The sequence below is a fragment of the Pinus tabuliformis genome, chromosome 8, assembly GCF_031772625.1.
Source record: "Pinus tabuliformis cultivar Carrire ecotype Pingquan chromosome 8, CPIR1, whole genome shotgun sequence".
Lineage (NCBI taxonomy): Eukaryota > Viridiplantae > Streptophyta > Pinopsida > Pinales > Pinaceae > Pinus > Pinus tabuliformis.
This window is the reverse complement of record NC_142294.1, coordinates 291,640,318-291,660,024: the sequence shown is the minus strand read 5'-3', so window position 1 is coordinate 291,660,024 and position 19,707 is coordinate 291,640,318. Positions and strand designations below refer to the sequence as shown.

Below are 19,707 nucleotides of genomic sequence, written 5' to 3'. Positions count from 1 at the left end.
AATATGATTATTTGCTAGTTCAAGAAAATGTGTATGAGTATGTGGTTGATATTGTAAATACCGTAATGAGTTGTGTTATAAAGCTCCAGTAAACTGTATGATTGTCATGTTTTCAACAATGGTCATTGCAAATACTGCAATGAGTTGTGTTATAAAGCTCCATACAAAGTATGTTCTACTTTTCAATGGTCTTACTGGTTATAGGTGTCATTGAACACAGAGGACAGTGTTCCCCCAAGGGGGAAGGTTTTCTAACAACCCTGGTTAAAAATCCATGTAATAAAGTTAATAAAGGCAAAATAATAACCAAGGTCATGGGACATGTATTCCAAGCTGAATGTTGGTCAAAACATCCTAGTGTGGGCGTTCATTTGGTTTATTATGGCTAAGGAAATTGGCAAAGGCAATGACAAAGGCTTTGAAAAGGCAAGAGGCATTAATTGGCATTTTAATTTATGAAAACAATGGAAAGTAGGAGAAAGGAAGGTGAAAGGTCACAAGTTGCATGTGAGGAGGAAAATGAAGGAAAAATAATGGAAATTGAAGAAATAGAGGCCTCATTGATAAAAAAGCTCATGAGGATAAGTTCATGGCCTTCTAACAGTTTTTTGGTGGAGCTCTCTCTCTATTTTATCTACTATCTCATACTCTCATACAATTAGAGTATCCTTGGAGCACTCTAACATTGGAGGAAAGAAGGCAAAGGAAGGACAAGAAAGCAAAGGGAAGAAAGGATCAAGAAAGGAAGAGCATGATAAAGCGACTACAACAGGATTACTTGCAGGTATCGAGTTGCATGTATGCTTTTCTTGATAGTTTTGGAAAGCATGGTACATGCATGTGTGTTTTTGGTTCTCTTGTTGTCATTGGCATGGGTTTTGCCAGGTGTGACAATGTTTTTCAGCCTTGCCTTGCCTTTTTCTAAATAGCAATGGTGGGGTTCTCTTGTTTTGGTTGAGATGGATTCCAAGCTGAGTGGGGTGGTCTCAGGAGAAGTCACAAGGCCTAGGAATCCCTGGACTAGTGAAGGTGGGATTGTGGTAAAGCCTGATTGTGTATGCCCTCGCTAGGCCTAGGAATCCTTGACCTATGAATGGTGGGATTATGGTAAATCCTAGAGGGTGGAGCTTCATTGGGCCTAGGAATCCCTTTGACCGATAATGGCAGTATACACAATAAATCATAGAGGTAGAGACAAACAAATTCCTCATGGTTTAGGTGGAGAGATTGAGAGGCATCCATGCTTGTATAGGCCTAGTGATCCCTAGACCGGTATATGGTGGGATTTCAGTAAAGCCTGGCAGTGTATGTTTCTTGTTTGGGCGTAGGAATCCCTTGGCGAGATTGTGGTAAAGCCTAATTGTATAGATGAGGCCTTTGGCCTAGGAATCCCTTGGTGGATTGCTCTAAAGGTCGAGGAAGCCCCGGTTGTTTTGTTGTAAGTCCCACATTCATGCTTGAAATATGGCACGAGGGTGATTGGCTGACAGAAAGATTCGGTTCAACCCAATTTATGGACGGGTGGTACGTGGAAGTCCCTAACTTGGTTGGATTTTGCATTTATTAATAAGAGTTATTCTCCTCTTGTATTTCATGAGTATTTGTACTTGTTATTATGTGGCTTTCATGGATGTTCAATCACTCATATTATTATGGTTATATGTTATTTATAAGCATGGTTTCATGACAGATTTGAGTTATGGCTCTTAACATGTTTTTATTGGTAAATGAATGGTTATTGAATGCATGACCTAATGCAACTATTATGAGAAGGCACTAGACCTTCTTGGTGATTTTCATATAAGTATTAGACGGTTATGTTTAGATATGCATTTATAGCCTGTAGACTACATGTTCACAATGTGTTCGACGAAATGTCTGTCATGGTTAGGCCAAATCCTTGATCAGGTTTTGTGTTATAAGCTTTGTCTTTGTGTCATTTATTGTTTTGGAAATTCCCATCAAAATTCTGGGTAGTGATCTAGATCCTAGCCCTGAAAAATTGGCTCAAATCTTGCGATCTCAAGCACAAAACTGGCTAAAAAGGGCTACAGTCTCTCCCTTTTAGGTTTATGGGAGTGACTGGAGGGTTTTAGTCACATGGAGGCCTTGTCATGGGAGAGACTTGGGGTTTAGTTCAATGAAATGCTACTTTAACTCAGGGGTTGGGCACCTAGAGTGGTGGATTAGCTCCTAGGGGTCTTTTCGCACCGGAGGGAGGTTTGTAAAGTTTTGGTTTGTCGGTTCCACTTCCTTAAGGTGATCTAGAAGGTCAAATCATATCATAGTAACTCTTTGTCACATATTTACCTCGATGTACCAGTAAGCTTGGGTAAGTGTGGGAGAACGGTGTTACATCTTTATTGTTGAGTTCCTTAGAATTTCCTCAATATCTTTATAAATCCTACACAATAAACATGTTAAGGCAAATGAAGCATGAAAACTGCATTGAATCCTCTAAGAATTCATTAATCTAGGAAAAATTACCATTAAGTTCAAAATGTGGGGTCAAGCATTGTTTTATGTGCTTAGGAGTGGATAGATGGGCCTTATGATTTACCTATTTATTTTCCGAGGCCCATCAACATCCCTCCCCATTTCAAGAAAATTATCATGGGTTTGTTGTGTATCAAGCTTATGAACATGCTTTTTATGTATCTCGATTGGAGAAATACCAACAAAAATGAGAGATCAAAATCAATGTCTTATACATTCTAATAAGTGCATATAGTGAAGCCACAGTTGGTGTGTAGATATGGGATTGATGCAATTGTGGCAAGTCAAACTATTTTTGTAAATGATGAGCGCCAAGTGTGGCTTATTTGGAATTGTTATAACAATATATGTTGACATCCTCTCTTCCTCCTCTCACCTCTTACGTTTCAAGGGAATTTTAATAGCATCTCTACAATCCTTTAGGTCGTAAAAATACCATCACTTCAAGGCATAAAATAATGGATTAGATCCTCACATTAAAAATAACAATACATATAATGTGGGTCCCTACTCAACAATAAGAACGACAAAAAACTTATATGATATACACCACTATAACACCGGTGTGATGTGCATCATGTGTGCATCAAATGGATTCCATAAAAAGGAAAAAAGTTGTTCACACACATCATTATAGTGTTGGCACAACCATTGTGACATGAATTACTTGGAAACACAAATTTAGGCATTTCTCTTTAACAATAAACACCATTTGCATGGGATTATGGGCTTTGAGTTGAAATAAAAATATAAAAAATCCCTAAAAATATTAAAAAATATATCCAAATTAGTTGAACCAAACAATACTTGAAAGATTTTAGGTTGTCCTTTAAAAATTAAACTTAGTCGAAATGCATTTCACTAAAATATCAACATTATAATCATGACATTCATTATGTAAAAAAGAAAAGAAAAAGATTTCAATTAAAATGAACCAAGTAGACATACATCTTGCTATAGCACTGGTGTGACCATCGTAATATGCATTGGATAAAAAACCATGTTTATGAAATTGATGGGTTTTTACTTAAAAAAAAACACCACGCGCAAGGAGTTATGTTGTTTTAGTTAAAAGGATATTGTTTACATGTCAAAACTATTAAGAACTCAAGATCAATCAACAATGTTTCCACATCTTAAGGACTATAGAATGTCCACTTGAACCAATGACTCACCTTAAAAGAAAACAAACTTGGGGGGAACTGACCAAGATTTAAAGGATTTCAGGTCTCAATTTAAAAGCAAACCCAGCGAACATATACCTTGTCATAACACCCTTATAACTGCCACAATACACATTATGAAATTTGTTTTTCTTTTTGTAGATGAGTAGAGTCCCTTGAAATATTTTAATGCCTATGCATTCCTTAGATTATTTCCATTTATGTTGACATTATACATGAACCTCAATTTTTTCCTTGACACAGTAGAAAGCTTGATTTCACAGTTTAGGCGAATTCACTCTCTTAGTTTGAAGTCATCAAGCCATTCAAAGGTAATAACATCAATTTCAATATGAGCCTACCTACATTGGAATAACTCCATTTGAGATTTGTGAAATCAAAGGAATAGTCATAGAGTTCCTATGGCATCATCTCATTGAATTTTTTTAGTGTTAAGTCAAGTGGTTATTGCAACATTAATACTATGCTCCAAATCCACTAATATGTTCTAAGTTTGATCATGTATTTTCTGTCTAACAATGCCTCACATGCTCTATCTAGTTCATGACATTATTGGTTACATTCATTAGGATCCTTGAACATGGATCCCATGCCACTTGATTTTGTTCCTCTACCTCTTGGAGAATTTAAACACATGAGACCATCTTGTATATGGCCATGCATGCCAATGCATTGCATTGTTAATGAATTTGCTATAAAAGTAAATTAATGAATCCACTATTATATGGTAGAAATGATGATGTTTGTTAACAATTATATGCTTCTTTCCTTGTAACCAAACACCTCACTCTCCATCCTCTATGTCAGGGTAAGATATTCTTTAAGACTTCAGGCCATTCAACAACAAGGATGAAAGCCATTACATCAATATAGTCGATATGAGGTCAACATATCATTTGCGGGAATTAAAACAAGGTGAGGAGGGTAATAGTCATTCCTCCCAACCACTCGAGATAAACCTAATTGACATCCGCTAACAATTACATATCTAATCATAAATCCCATTTTAATAAAATGGATGCTATTAACATGGTTTATGATTAAGTATCATAGACTTGGTTAGGTTTACGTGAATAATGTTTGATGGAATTGACATCAAGAATCTTTGGGACAAGGAGCAAATAGCCAAATTACATTTGAAAGAATGATACAAGGTGTGTTTGCTTTAGAGATTTTGAATAGAAAAGGACATCAAAAGAAATAATAATTCTCATCCGATCAAAATTATAAAGGGAGAGATCCAACGCTAGGCCTTTTATAACTTGATCTTATTGCCTCTTGAGTATAAGAGTAGATTCTTACAAATTTCTTGCGCAAACCAATGCAAAAACAAAACATGTTAAAGATTTGAGCAAAACCATTCCCCCACTAAATACAAGGAAGTTAAGAGTTTTTTGAGAACCAAATTTTGGAGTTGTCATTTTGTGATCTTTCCTACCACTTGTTAATGGAGGGTAGGAAAACATTTTCAAAGGAAGGAGAAGTAGAAGGGTGATCATGCTTCTCCTTATTCTCCTTTTGATATTCTAAGTCCCCACATTTCTAAAACTGAGTTCTTTTATTGTGAAGTTTATAGATTTACCCCATTTGGGATCTCATCCTCATTATGAGCAGTGATGTTCTCTATTTGCACTTGATCTAATGTTGATAGGTTATGTTGGAGATTTGGATGGGATCCTCATCTTCTTCGTCACCAATTTGTGATGCTCCAAATCCATTACTAGAGGGGGCAAGTTGGTGTGACTTGGACTGGAGTTAGGGCGAGTTCCCCTAGGTTGTTGTTTCTTATGCATTGTTGAAACTTGTTTGAGTGATCCTTTCTTGTCACTATTCTAAGAAGTTGGAGTTGAATTATAAAATGGATAAGTTTCTTGAGCATTAGGACAACTTTTGGCAAAGTGTTTGTACTTATGGCTAGAGTGACATTTGAAAGGAACCTGCTCATAATCAAAGGTGTAAAGATGGCTCCAACCCTTCAATTTTGAGTTGAATAACCTCAGTTAGTCCTTTTGTAGGATCTATTTCCACACAAATTCCAAAACATGTGAAAATATTACCCTTAGGCTCTGCATCAGTAATATAACAACCCATCATGTCTCTGATAGCTTTGAAAATACCATCACACTAGAAAATAATGGGTAGTTGTGGTAGTCTAATCCAAATAGGTGGAAAATAAATTTCCATGTGAGGGTTAAAGTCAAGAGTTGAGTGGGAAAGAAACATTCCCCTGGAGTTGATGAAGTAGAGGCCAAATCTACTGATCTCTATTATCTTTGATTTAAAAAATAAAAATAAAATCCTTTTCCATAGTAATGTAGCAGCCAACTCCTAATCTCCCTAAATGTTAGAAATCCAATAAGGCCTATAAACTTACCAACTAAACTTCTCTCTTATAAAATAATGATGGTTTTTTTTTTTTTCCACAATAGAGGGCCCCGAGTCAAGAATGGGGATGGCTTTTGCCCTTTTGGAAAATATGCATTTCTCAAGAGATTTCTAACCACTTGAGGAAGATCCTTTGATTAGAGATGCACGAGCATCCTCATTAGAATTAAGAGGACCACCCATTAAGAGGCTAGAGAATAGAAATCACCAATAAAGTGTAAGAGACCAACCAATGCATGTGTGTGCATAAAGATCCCCCATAGCAAATGAACATTTCACTTCTTAGAGCGCATATAAAACAAAATGCAGATGGAACCAACAACAAACTTGCAATTCGACTTAGTCAAACCCTAGTTGTGGAGTGCAATGCTCAGGTCTAAGCACATGGTGAATTCAAGAAGATGGAACACCAAATTTGAAGGCTGGTGGTTGCAAAATTTGCATGCAAGTCTCTCTCTGGGAATGGGTCGAGGAGATCAAATCTCTTCAAATGTTGCTCACAACTTCTTAGAATTGAGGTGTCATGAGGATAACTAGGGAAAACTTAGCCGTTGTAGAAGCAATACCCCCAAGTCCATTTTCTCATGCTATAATTACCTAAAACCTCATGAGAATGACATGATCTTTAACATACATGACATTCAACATTTCCATTTGATATTCCCATTGATATGTGAGACTACATTAATTCATTATTGTTTGGGTCCAAGGTGGTATTCAGGATTTTCTCACTTTGTGAAAGTTTATAAATATTTTTCTACTTGATTCTATAACTTGGTTTATCATGCCATTTTTTTTTATTTGATAATTCTATTTGTAAAATAAACAACAAATAACTATATAAACTTGTGAAAAAAACCTCCATTAACTTAGCATTAATTATATGATAACCAAATCTCCTAACCTCTTTTTGTGATGACTCCTATTCAAAAATATCCATGCCACATTGCCATAACTCGAATACAAACTCTACCTCCCTCCCTTCATATGAAAGAGATGCATATATTACACATACCTTTAAACCATGCATTTAAAATTCCACACTTTGACAAAGTATACCAATATTAAGAGCCCCAAAAATTTAGCAATTCCCAACCCCAATAACAAATTCCACACTTTGACAAAGTATACCAATATTAAGAGCCCCAAAAATTTAGCAATTCCCAACCCCAATAACAAACACCAACCATACAACCTAATACAAGTGAGAATGTGATGCAACAAATCGAAACTCACTAGCACCCATAACTATATTATCCTCACCGACCAAGCTTTCACATATTTGATATAAAACCATGAAACCATGTCCACACTTAGCACCGAGATTGAAAATTTAACTTAAGGCTTCCATATCATATCATACAAACTTTTATATCATAAAATAATTCCATTCATTCGAAAAACAATCCTTACCACAAGAAATCCAAAGCAGACGAGTCTCGCGGCTGTTGCAAACTTTGCCACACTCAACATCAATGAAGTTGAAGCAGATCCCAACCATTCCTGTTGCCTGTGTCATCACTCAAATGCCTCAAATGCTAGATATGGCGAGGAGGCTGAGTTAAAGGAAGTGCAATGGCTGCAACCATCTCCTCTATTCCCCTTAATTACCAGTCTACACAGGTTGGTTCGTCCATTCATGTATTCTCTAGTTTATAATATAAACCAGTTTTTGCTTCTGTAAAGATTTATCTATATAATTCTCTTTTCCGCAGTTTGGCGAAATAACAGGAACAAAGAGATACTTTGGATGCCGGCACCCGTCCTTGTCTTTCAGAGATTCTATTTGGGGTCTCAGCATCCAATTGCACACTGACTTATGCTGTTCAAGTGGCCGCGGAGTTAAATTGAGAACCCATATCGAGGGAAAAGTCTCGAATTCGGCGCACTTGCTGCTGAACAGATCCGCGTCCATTGTTCATGATGCTTCTTCAGAGTTAAAATCAAAGTTTACAAGGGTATTTCAAGGCCATGGTTCAGCAAAACGATGTATACAGGAGGCAATTGCGCCCCTGGAACCTGTTTTGTCAAAGGTACACTAGAATTTGCTGTCTTCGCCCAATTTGAACCGTATTTTTCCTCGTACATTTCTTAGTTGAATATTCACTTTGATGCTTCTGTTAAATTCATGCACAAGCTTCACTTTGATGCGTCTGTTAAATTCATGCCAAAGCCTCATTTCCGAGTCCTTGAAAATGCCCTTAACCGTTCTGTACAGGCGCCTTATTTTTAATAGGAATCCCTGAAATATATGCATAAGCACATTTGTGTTACAGTTTTGAAACGAAGAATGAGCATAGATGCACTAGCCAAATATGACAGAAATTCCTTAACCCGGCCTCTATTGTCCTTTATTGGTTAGTAAATGATCCCTTATTATTGAAGTGGCTTTATCTTCGGTTTAAATGTCAATGACCAAGTGGTATTATTCTGTCAAATCCACCGGGACTGGCACTTAGCCTTGTCCTTTGAGATACTCCACATTTGTGGGCCATCAAGGCCACTAGGATTTTCACCTGGTCTTGGATGTGGCAGTGGTAGTTAACTCCTTTGAAAGCGCTTCAACAGGGTTTCTACCCGATTTCGGATTGTACTTAGCTCTATTGTTCGCATTAACATGGCATTGAAACGAGGCCTGAGGATTATTGGAAGTGCTTTGATTTCACCACTTGACCACTGCCCGGTTGACAACCAAGCCTCCATTGATTTTTTTTCAAAGTAATGGTTATTGAATTTCATTAAAACCCACTGCGGCTGAAACCATACAGCGATTTGCAAGATTCTAAAATGCTATTTCCACATTCTAAGAAGAATTAAAAACTGTCCAGGGCAATGCTGACTATACAACACTAAGACTGCCAATTAAAAATACTACAATTGTACTGTTTAACTAACTGACCCATTACAACTATATATCGGCAAAGCTGTTATAGCTAGAAAGAGAAAATTTACTGCTCTGGATGCACGCTGGCCAATCCTAGGCTGTGGTTAACTCCCGACTTTGCGTGTGAATGCTGTTCATGGCAGTTCATGACTCTAATTCCCAAGCCTTCAAACTGCTCAGCTGCTCTCTAATTTCCTGAATAAGAGTGTTTCTCCTCTTACTACCTTTAAAGGTCAATAGGTCGAGGTTTGCAATATCCTTGCCACATTTATTAAGACCCTTCCCAGAGTCTCGGAGTTCCATTGATAGAGAGTGCAAATAGGAGATGTGATCCATGAGCTTGGTAAAGTTCCAATGGTGCAGAGAGCATAGAGTGGCATATACCACTGAGAGGGGGGTGAGGAGCTGAAGCCCATTGTCACTGGGTGGAAATGATGAAGGATACGTTTGCTGAGAGCTACTGAGAGGCTAGGAAGAAGAGGTAGTTGGTCACGAGCACCAGAGGCCTCTGAAGAACTGCATGAAATAAAGATTGGGAAGAATGAACCCAGGTTGTAGAAAAGAGGGGAGGGGACAGTTCCCATGCTCCATGAGGGGGAAAGTTAATGACCTTACTGAGGAGAGAAGTGGGGGACGAAATCCCCTGTGTTTTGATTGAAGACTGTTCTGATGAGAGAGGGTAGGATATTCTACCCCCAAAATTTCTAAAAAATATTTTTCTATTTGGATTCTAGAGTGTTTGGGGGTTTATACCTAGGTTCAAGGTCATGGGGGTTGTTTGACAGTGGATAGGATCCCAAGCTTCTCTAGGAGGAAGAGTTCTACAGCAGCAAGCCAAGTATTCATATTTGCCATGATGTCAATTTGACCTCAAAACCTAGAAGAAGAATATCAAGGTCACGGGGGCTGTTTGACAGTTATCGATCCCAAGCTTCTCTAGGAGGAAGAGTTCTACAGCAGCAAGCGAAGCATCCATATTTGCCATGATGTCAATTTGACCTCAAAACCTAGAAGAAGAATATCTTCTAGAATTGATAAACTTATAGGGCATGCCATTTGGACAATCCTGTAATGCCCCCAACCGCTTAGGAGGCATATGGGGGTATTCCGCTAGCCTAATAAAGTTCCCTTAGGTTAAGGCGGGGAAAAATTAACTAAGGGAACATGATTTGCCTAGGAATAACATTACAAATGCTAAAGTGATAAAAAGGGGGACATGTCATAGGTTAATGAAAAATCATTTTTAATTTATAAAGTGGAAAAACCACTAAAGTGGCTTTATAAAAATAAAAGGGTAAAAAGGTAGCAAAAGTGGCAAACATGTTGTAAGGGAAAATGAGGAGTTTCTTCTCATTCTAGTCAATTGCCATTTGAGAAAAAGAAATTTTGGAGAGCTCTTGGAGAAGAGTCTAGGGTTTTGGAAACCCTACTTGCAAATTGTTAGTTTCAGTGTTGAGACCATACACCCTAGCTAGTTGGAGAGCGGAATCACTCAAATTTGGCCATTGTGCTTAACTAGAGAAGAAGTTTTGTGGAAGATAATGGAGGTAACAGTTTTATCAATTGATTTTATCTTCTGATTTTGTGTATTCTATATATCTTCTTACAGGTGGAAGTTCCGAGCCAAATCTGGGGCCAAGATTATAGTTGAAGAGAGTCTGAGTTTCTTCCTATATTGTTGGATGAGTTTACTGTTATAGGGGTTGAGTTGAGACAGAGAAGATGAACGAGTTTGGTGGTCCGTGTAGCATGAGTTTTTCCCCTTTGCATAGAGCTTGAGTTGTCATCTTTTCTTGTGGGTCAAAGTCAGTTTGTTGTTGGTGCATTTCCAAATTAGCAGAGATCAAGTTCTGCTCCTATTCTCTTGAATGAATTGCTGTAGGAGGGACAAATCATTTAGGTATTTGCTGGAATATCTGGGCCGAGTTCTTCTATGATGGTGGTGGTCCAAACAGAGGTTGAAGTTCCCTTTTTTGGCTGGTTGCATACCACAAGTCTGAGGATCAATATTTATATTAGTGAATGGGCCGAGTTTAAGCAAGGAGTAAAGGATTAGTTCGGCGAGGCCCAGTCACTGTAAAAAGGATGGACGTGTTTGCTCCTATAGATACCTGTTCGAGCCATTAATGTCATCAATCATTCTCTGCTGAAGCGTGCTACTGTACATCAGTGACATCCATATATTATCAGTCCAGATTCATCCTTTGAACTTCATGTTACAACTCTTTATTGTTATATATATGTATGCTGGTGTTTGTGGTTATAATATTCCTCTATTGCTGAAGCACATTTATATCTGTGGTATGTACTTTTTTGAGCTTAATACAAGTTGTACTTGCTGAGCTGAGGTGACTTCATAGTGTGGATGTGATACTATGTCTTTTTATTTGGGATTTATGATGAAAAATACACCTACATCTATATATCATCAAACTATTTGACAAAATCTCACAAAGACCAGACCAAGCAAAACTCAGAAAATTAGTATCAAAACAGAGGTATTCCTAAGAGGGTATCTGACAGTGGGATCACAACATGTTCTTAGGCAGCTGTGAGGTTGTAGCGGCAGTTTGTAACCACATTTGATGATTTCTGAAGATCATCCATACGCCACATACAAAAGGCACCATAATGTCAGAGAGCCCACTCCCATTTTGGAGGAAGAAGAAACTCTTGAAGCAGAAAGATATGCAGAAGAATCACTTGTGAACGGTAAATCAGTCATGGGTGACAAAGAGAATCAAGAGTTCAACAGCCCGCTCAGTGTCCTAAATTACTTGGCTAAGGGCCAAAAGGAGATGGTGGATTTGATGAGAAACTTAGGAAGCAAGCTGGGTTCCACCGGAACTCCAATGGGGCAGCAACATAACAAGGATCCCAATAATGGCAAGGGGTCTAATAGTGGAGAAGCGTAATAGTGGAGAAGCTAGCCATGCACATACAACAATACACAACCAACCCCACATATATATAGTAAGTCATCCAGATCCACCATGCCACAATTTCTCAGTGAGATAACAACTCAAAAAGTTGAGCAGAATGACCAGGAGATTCCCTTTGGGGATTATTTGGTGGAGTATAGGAGGTTGGGGCGAGACTTCCAAGCTGCCATGAGCTTCATAGATTTCTGCAATCTTCAGATGAAGAACAAGGCCAAGGGTGTTCAGAAGACAATGAGGTAGAATAATGAGCTCCAAAAGACACTGGGGAAAGTGTCTATTTCGTGTTTTGATGAGTCATCGAAATGCCCAACTAGATCATTGGTCCAAAAGTTGGACATCTATTATCATTTACATTAGATGATCGAGGTTGATGCCATTAAGTTGGCTACACTACATCTCGATGGGGAAGCCCATGAGTGGTGGTATCATGGGTTAGTGACCATGGGTCATGCTAGCATCACCTTGTATCCCGAGTTTACTCAGAGGTTCATAGAGAGCTTTGATAGGAAGGATCCGAAGATTCATTTCAGAGAGCTGGCACAACTGAGATAGATTGTGTTGAAGAATGTAACTAGGTTCGGTCTTCATAAATGTATCTATGTAATGTACTTGTCAAAAGAAAGAAAATGAATTTTTTATTATTGTTACAATGACTTATTAAAGCATGGGTTTCATGTATGGGTCATCATTTTATCAGTCAAAGTCCCCATTATCGACTCCTAGGATTAATATTGAGCCATTAGAGTCATTGTTTATTTTATGAGACCCTTCTTGGGCTTTTGAACTATGTAAAAAGAATTATTTTTGAGTAAAAAATGAATTATGTCACTTCCACACCAAGTCGGCCTTAAGGAGATCAAGTTGACCTCAATTGAGCAATTCGACCTCACCAGAAGCCTATATATTGGAGCAAATCGAATTCATTTGGACACACTGTCTCACAAGTTCGATATCCAAGAAAGAGTTGGGAAAAAGTGCGAAGTTGGAGAAGGAGGCTAAAAGGAGTGCGAAGTGGTCAAGCAGGAAGGGAAGGACAAAAGCAAAGTTGGTCAAGAAGTCTCTCTATCATGTGGGCTACTTTAGGAGATCAGAGTCTCTTTGTCAAAGTCGAAGTTACTGCTGCTACCAGTTGTTGCCTATTGCCACCAAGTCGAAGTTGTTAGGGTCAAAGTGCTACTGCTGCTAGGTCGAAGAAGGAAGGGTTGACTTGGTGTGGAGGAGATCTGTGTCTAGGTTGAAGAGACTCAGGAAAAACTATTAAAGGAAGATATTTTGACTGGGTTTTCCCCTAGATAGGGGTTTTGCCCTGGCAGAGTGCTTACGTCTTGTGTCTTGTGTTTTTGTGATCTTCATACACACATAATTTGGTAATTGCTTGATGAAAGATAATACAACAAGTAAGTAAAAGAATCCAACATAATTTACAAGTAATTATCAAGAAAGAGAAATCTAACTCTAATTCTACTAGCATTGATTTCTCAACATGGTTTCAGAGCTAAGGTCAATGAAGATTGAAGATCACTTCGTTGGCTTGAAGGAAATGATTACTCCCTCTGTGATAAAAATGGGATTCAATATTGCAGGAAGCTGGATAAAGAAGTTTTTCTACTACTTATTCAACAAGGTCAAAAGTCAAGGGTTCTTAACTGCACTTATAGGTTCACTTAATGATATAATGCATGGATCACTGACAGTGGAGCATCAAGGCATATGATAGGGGAAAGTAAACAACTTCAAAATCTATCAAAGGAGCCATCTTCTCATGTAGTGGAATTGGGAGACAACAAAAGCTATGCTGTTAGAGACTTGGGATCAACATCTTTGAAGTTGGAGAATGGAGCAAAACTACATCTCAACAACATACTATATGTTCCAGGTTTGAAAAAGAATTTGCTTTTAATTTCTTGCTTAGAATATAAAGGGGATAGAGTTGCTTTTGTTGATGGAAAGGTCTTGGTTTGGGGAAAAGATTCAAGTATTGATAAAGCTAGGGTTTTTTTTGAATTCAGGCTTCTGTTATCCATAATGAATTAAGAAAAGTCTTTCGGTAGAAATCACATAAGAGAAAGTTTTGGCCAACGCATTTCGAACCAACAAGTGTGGTTCATTTGGTCCTGACGATGAACCACACTTGTTGGTTCGAAACGTGTTGGCCAAAACTCTCTTATGTGATTTCTATCAAAAGACTTTTCTTAAAGCTAGGGTTATTGGAGTTCGTGAAGGAAGCTTATATAGAGTCATTACACCACCTCCTCAAGCCCTAGTTCATATGGAAATCAATCCCATTGAGCTATGGCATAGAAGATATGGTCATCTTCACTACAAGGTCATTCCCACTCTTAAACAACTAGTTCATGGCATCCCCGATATCAAAGAAGATCATGAAGGAATTTGCAAGGGATGCTCTTTGGGCAAACATACAAGAAAACCATTTTTTAAATAGTGAAACAAGGTCTAAAGGGATATTAAACCTCATACATTCTGATGTGTGTGGGCCTATGTTTGACAAATCACTTGGAGGTCATCTTTACTATGTGACATTCATTAATGATCACTATAGAAAGATATGGCTTTACCTTCTCAAGAAAAAGGATGAAGTATTTGAGAAATTCAAGGAGTTTAGATGTGAAGTGGAAACCCTAACCGAAAGAAAAATAAAGACTTTGAGATTCGACAATGGTGGGGAATACACTTCTAAAGAATTGATTGCATATTGTAAAGAAGCAGGAATTAAGATGGAGCTTATTGTTCCCTACTATCCCGAACAAAATGGCATGGCCGAAAGAAAGAATAAGACAATTGAAGAAGGTATACGAACAATGCTCCTTGATCAAGACTTACCAAAATTTCTATGGGGAGAAGCAACAATGACAGCCGTATATATTCAAAATAGAAGTCCTCATAGAATTCTTGAAAATATGACACCTGAGGAAGCATTCACAGGGAAGAAGCCAAGTGTGGACCATCTCCGAATCTTTGGGAGTCCTACCTATATCCACATTCCAAAGGACAAACGAAAGAAGTTAGATTCTACAAGCATCAAAGGAATATTCGTTGGCTATAGCCTCTCCTTGAAGGCATAAAAAATCTACATCAAGGAAGGGAGACACATTGAAGTAAGCAGGGACATTATATTTGATGAAAATCAAGCCTACAAAAGATCAAAGTATATTCCTATTGATTCTGATGATGAAGATCTACCTATATTTGAAGAAGAAGTACAACCTGACAATCCATCTACAATTCAAGAAGAAGAAGAAGGACCAAGTGAGCCTATTCAACCTGTGATCATACCGAACACAAGGAAGAGGCCAAATTGGTTAAAAGCTACTCTTGAAGATGCTGAAGGACATGGAGCTGTGAAAGGAACCTTTAGAGAAAGCAAAAGGCCGAAGAGATATTCTGGATATGCTGCATATATGACAAAACTAATTGAAGCCAAACCATCTACATTTGAAGAAGCTGCTCATCAAGAAGTATGGAAGAAAGCTATGTAGGAAGAATATCAATCCATCATGAAGAATGGGGTTTGGGAAATCGTTCCTAGACCTAGTGACAAATCGATTGTCACCTCAAAATGGATCTACAAGATCAAACACACTGTTGATGGAAGTATAGACAAATACAAAGCCAAATTTGTTGCAAGGGGTTTCTCTTAAAAGGAAGGCATCGATTATGAAGAAACCTTTGCATCCACTGCATGCTATACTACCATTAGATCTTTGGTTTCATTGGCTGCTATAATGGGATGGAATATCGATCAAACAGATGTGAAGACAACATTTTTGAATGGGACCATCGATGATGAAGTATACATTGAGCAACCCAAAGGCTTTGAAGTAAATAGCAAAGATATTCATGTTTGTAGACTCAAGAAGGCCCTATAGGGTTTGAAGCAAGCTCCTAGGGAATGGTATGCAAGAATGAATGCATACCTTTTAAGAATTGGGTTTGTAAATAGTTCCGCTGATCCTAATCTCGACATCAAGGTTGTGGATAATGAGCCAGTCATTATTGTATTGTATGTGGATGATCTATTCATTACATGTCTGGAGCGAAGAATACAAGAATGCAGGAAGATGCTGGCAACCGAATTTGAGATGAAGGATCTAGGACTGATGCACTATTACCTAGGTTTGGAAGTATGGAAAAACCTTGGGGAGATATATTTGGGGCAAGGAAAGTATATCATCAAGTTGTTGCAAAAATTTGGGATGATGGATTCCAAGCCCATGACTACTCTTATGATCACCAACCTTAAGAAGTTGAGGAGCTCTGACTCAAGTCTCGTGGATCCTACCTCCTATCATCAGTTGGTGGGTTCTTTGATGTATCTGGTAAATACTAGGCCGGATATATGCTTTGCTGTGAACATTCTTAGTCAGTTTCAGTTGGAGCCTCGTCATGATCACTGGATAGCTGCCAAGCATATATTGAGATATCTTCGTGGCACTATACATCACTGCCTAAAGTACAATAGCAAGGAAGTCAAGTTGATTGGCTTCACAGATTCTAATGGGGTGGTAGTGAGACCGATGGAAGAAGCACTACAGGTGGATGCTTTAGTTTGGGATCTGCCATGATCTCATGGATGAGTAGAAAGCAAGATCCTGTTGCTTTGAGTAGTGCTGAAGCAGAGTACATGGCTGCATGTGAAGTAGGAAAGGAGACTGTATGGTTGAGGAAGATTCTGACAGATTTGTTCGAGAAGCCTCTGGATGCTACTGTGATAAATTGTGATAATCAAAGTTGCATCAAGATGTCTGTAGATCTCGTGTTTCATGCTAGGACGAAGCATATCAACAATAAGTTCCACTACATTAGGAACTTGGTGCAGGATGGGATCGTGGAGCTACAGTATGTCCCGACAGACGATCAGGTAACTGATATACTAACAATATCTCTTCCTAACAAGAAGTTTGAATATTTCAGAAGCATGCTTGGTTTAGTTGATATTGTTGATGATGATAAAAGTTTGGAAGACATTTGTTAAGGCTTTGTGTGTGAGACACATTGCCTGGAAGGACATCTGGTTGACACTGTGTGTTGATGTCTAGTTCTTGAAGTAGGGAGGGTGGTGTTGGTCATGGAGCACTAACCTCAGATACACACCTAGATTTCTGGGTTGATAGTTAGCAAGTAAGCCTGATGGTACCTAGAGAGGCTAAAAGCTTTAGTCCATCTTAGTCCCACTCGGATAGATTGCCCTGGTCAGGAATCTAGCCTGTGGCATTGCAGTGCCTAAACTATTGAGAGACCTTGGATAGATTGCCCTGGTTAAGAATCTAGTCCATGGCTTTGCAGTGCCTAAACTCTTCATAGTTCATATGGTTTGAGATCTTATTTGCACTTGTTATGAATACCTCCCTAGTTAAGAGGGAGTGTTGAAGAATGTAACTAGGTTCGGTCTTCGTAAATGTATCTATGAGCAACATTATTCTATTTATGACAAGGAGATGTTGGCCATTATGCATGCACTGGCCAAATTCAAGCAGTATTTAGTGGGGAACAGGTTCAATGTGAAGACAAATCATAATATTTTAAGATAAAACCGTAAGTTTTTCTGTTCCGGATGGCATCGATAGTCGTAGGTCTGAGGTTGTTGATCCGCGCGGAGGCTCTGATGAGGTGATAGGCGCAGAAAGGTCAGGCCGTGAGCTGGAGTCGGTGGTTCCATCTGCGTCCTTCCAACAGAGCGTCTCGTCGGTTGATGGAACTGTAAGTTTTTCTGTTCGTAAAGAGGACCCAATTTCGGGCAAAGACTGTAGCGGTAATGGTAGGATGGATAGCGAGAAGGATAAACATATTAATAGCATAAACAATTGGAATTATAGTAATAAAGCTATATCATATAAAAATAACAAGGATAAAATCAATATTCATAATTATGATTTTATTAAAGTATATAATAATAATATTAGTAGTCGTGGTAATAAAGTTGGGATGGATAGCCGTTATGGTAAATCTGATATTAAGGGTATGTCGGTGTGTAATTCGGGTTCCCTTCCTCACGGCAATAAGGTGGTAAATTTGTCGAGTTCTTCCTTCCCGCCTGCGGTTTTTAGTCTCTTAGGGAAAGGTCTGAATTTTGCCTTAGCCCCCAGAAAGATCCCGATTGAAGACATCATTTGCGATGTGGAGTATGGCATTAAGAACCTTCCTGATAAGATTAAAGACACGATTAGGCAGGATTGTGCCGTTACCCTGAGGAGGGCTAAGCCTCCCCGTAGCAATATCAGCAAGGTCGAGTTTGAGGCTCTGAAAAGCTTGAACAGTAATCGTGACGTCGTGGTCTTAAAAGCTGATAAGGGTGGGGCTGCTGTTATCATGGATAGAAAGGATTACAGAAATAAGATGCTGGACCATCTGTGTAATAGTGGGAGTTATAAGAAGCTTTCGAAGAATCCCCTCAAAAAGGTTTCCAGAGCGGTCGCTCTTGCGATCAAGTCGTGCAATTCCACGATTCCTCTAGCCCAGAAACTTATTGAGGGTAACCCCATCACTCCTAGGATTTATAGTCTTCCTAAAATCCATAAGGAGGGGGTCCCCCTGAGACCCATAGTCAATACCATCGGTGGTCCGACTTACCTCCTGGCCAAGTTCCTCGCAGCAAAGTTGAGACCCTTGGTCGGGCAGACTGAGTCCTTTGTCAAAGACTCGGCTGCTTTTATTGAGGATCTTAAGAATATTAATCTTGAACCCGAGGACATTTTGGTTAGTTTTGACGTGGTCTCTCTTTATACATGCATTCCTATCAATGAGGCCATGATGGTTATTAATAAGCTAACTGACCCTGATACGGCCAAGTTAGTTGAGCTGTGCCTTACCTCTACCTTTTTCAGCTTCGAGGGAGAATTCTATGAGCAGACTTGCGGAGTTGCCATGGGCTCCCCCTTGTCCCCTGTCGTCGCTAATCTCTTCATGGAAGATTTTGAGTCTAAGGCTTTGGCCTCCTCTCGTCTCTTACCAAAGCTTTGGAGAAGATTCGTTGATGACACTGGTGTTGTCTGGTCTCATGGTCCTGATGAGCTCGATCGTTTCTTCTGTCACCTAAATAACCAATCCGCCGCCATAAAATTCACGATGGAAAAAGAAGAGAATGGTTGTCTTCCGTTCTTGGATGTCCTCATCTCTAAAAAGGTGGATGGTTCCTTTTCTCATCAGGTGTATAGGAAGAAGACGCATACTGAGCAATACTTGCATGCTTCTTCCCACCATTTCCCCGCTCAGAAGTTAGGGGTTCTTAGCACGCTTGCCACCCGTGCTGTTAGAATTTCGGATGAGGAGAGCCTGGAAGCGGAGAAGGCTCACCTCCTAGAAGTCTTTGAGAAGAATGGTTACGATAGGCACCTCGGTCAAAAAGCCTTCCTCAGGGCCAAGAAGGAGCCTTCTATCCGAAAGGTTCCCAATGATCATATCATGGGTGTGAACCTTCCTTACATCCAAGGAACCACGGACAGGATTGCAAGGATTCTGAGGAAGTATGATGTGCCCGCAACCTTTAGACCTCTCAATACTATCCGTGGATCCCTCAGGTCGGTGAAAGACCCGATTGACCCTAAGGACATGAAGGGCGTCTATGTCATTCCCTGTTCCTGTGGGACCCCTTATATTGGTGAGACTGGTCGCTCTATTAATCAGCGGATTAGCGAGCATTCGGCTGACTTAAGACATGGGAGGACCAAGTCCTCGGCCCTGGCTGAACATGCGGGAAAGACTATGCATCATGTGTGTATAGAGGAGGCTCAAGTCATTGCCAAAATTGCGCAGTTTCACCATCGCAAATTTAGAGAGGCCCTGGAGATTGAGAAAAGGC

The 19,707-nt window shown here is 39.2% G+C and overlaps 1 protein-coding gene across 2 annotated transcripts in view; it reads left to right on the top strand.

Moving 5' to 3' along the window:
• Positions 1 to 7,387: 7,387 nt before the first annotated feature.
• LOC149235269 (uncharacterized) overlaps positions 7,388 to 19,707 on the top strand; it is a 302,830-nt gene continuing 290,510 nt past the window's right edge. Inside the window, exons 1-2 of one of the 2 annotated variants that reach the window (XM_089372060.1) lie at positions 7,388 to 7,688; positions 7,781 to 8,098. In XM_089372060.1, the coding sequence (XP_089228186.1) occupies positions 7,641 to 7,688; positions 7,781 to 8,098 (366 nt within the window). In that variant the 5' untranslated portion in view covers positions 7,388 to 7,640. The remainder of the gene's footprint in view (positions 7,689 to 7,780; positions 8,099 to 19,707) is intronic. The other variant, XM_089372059.1, reaches the window with a different exon arrangement.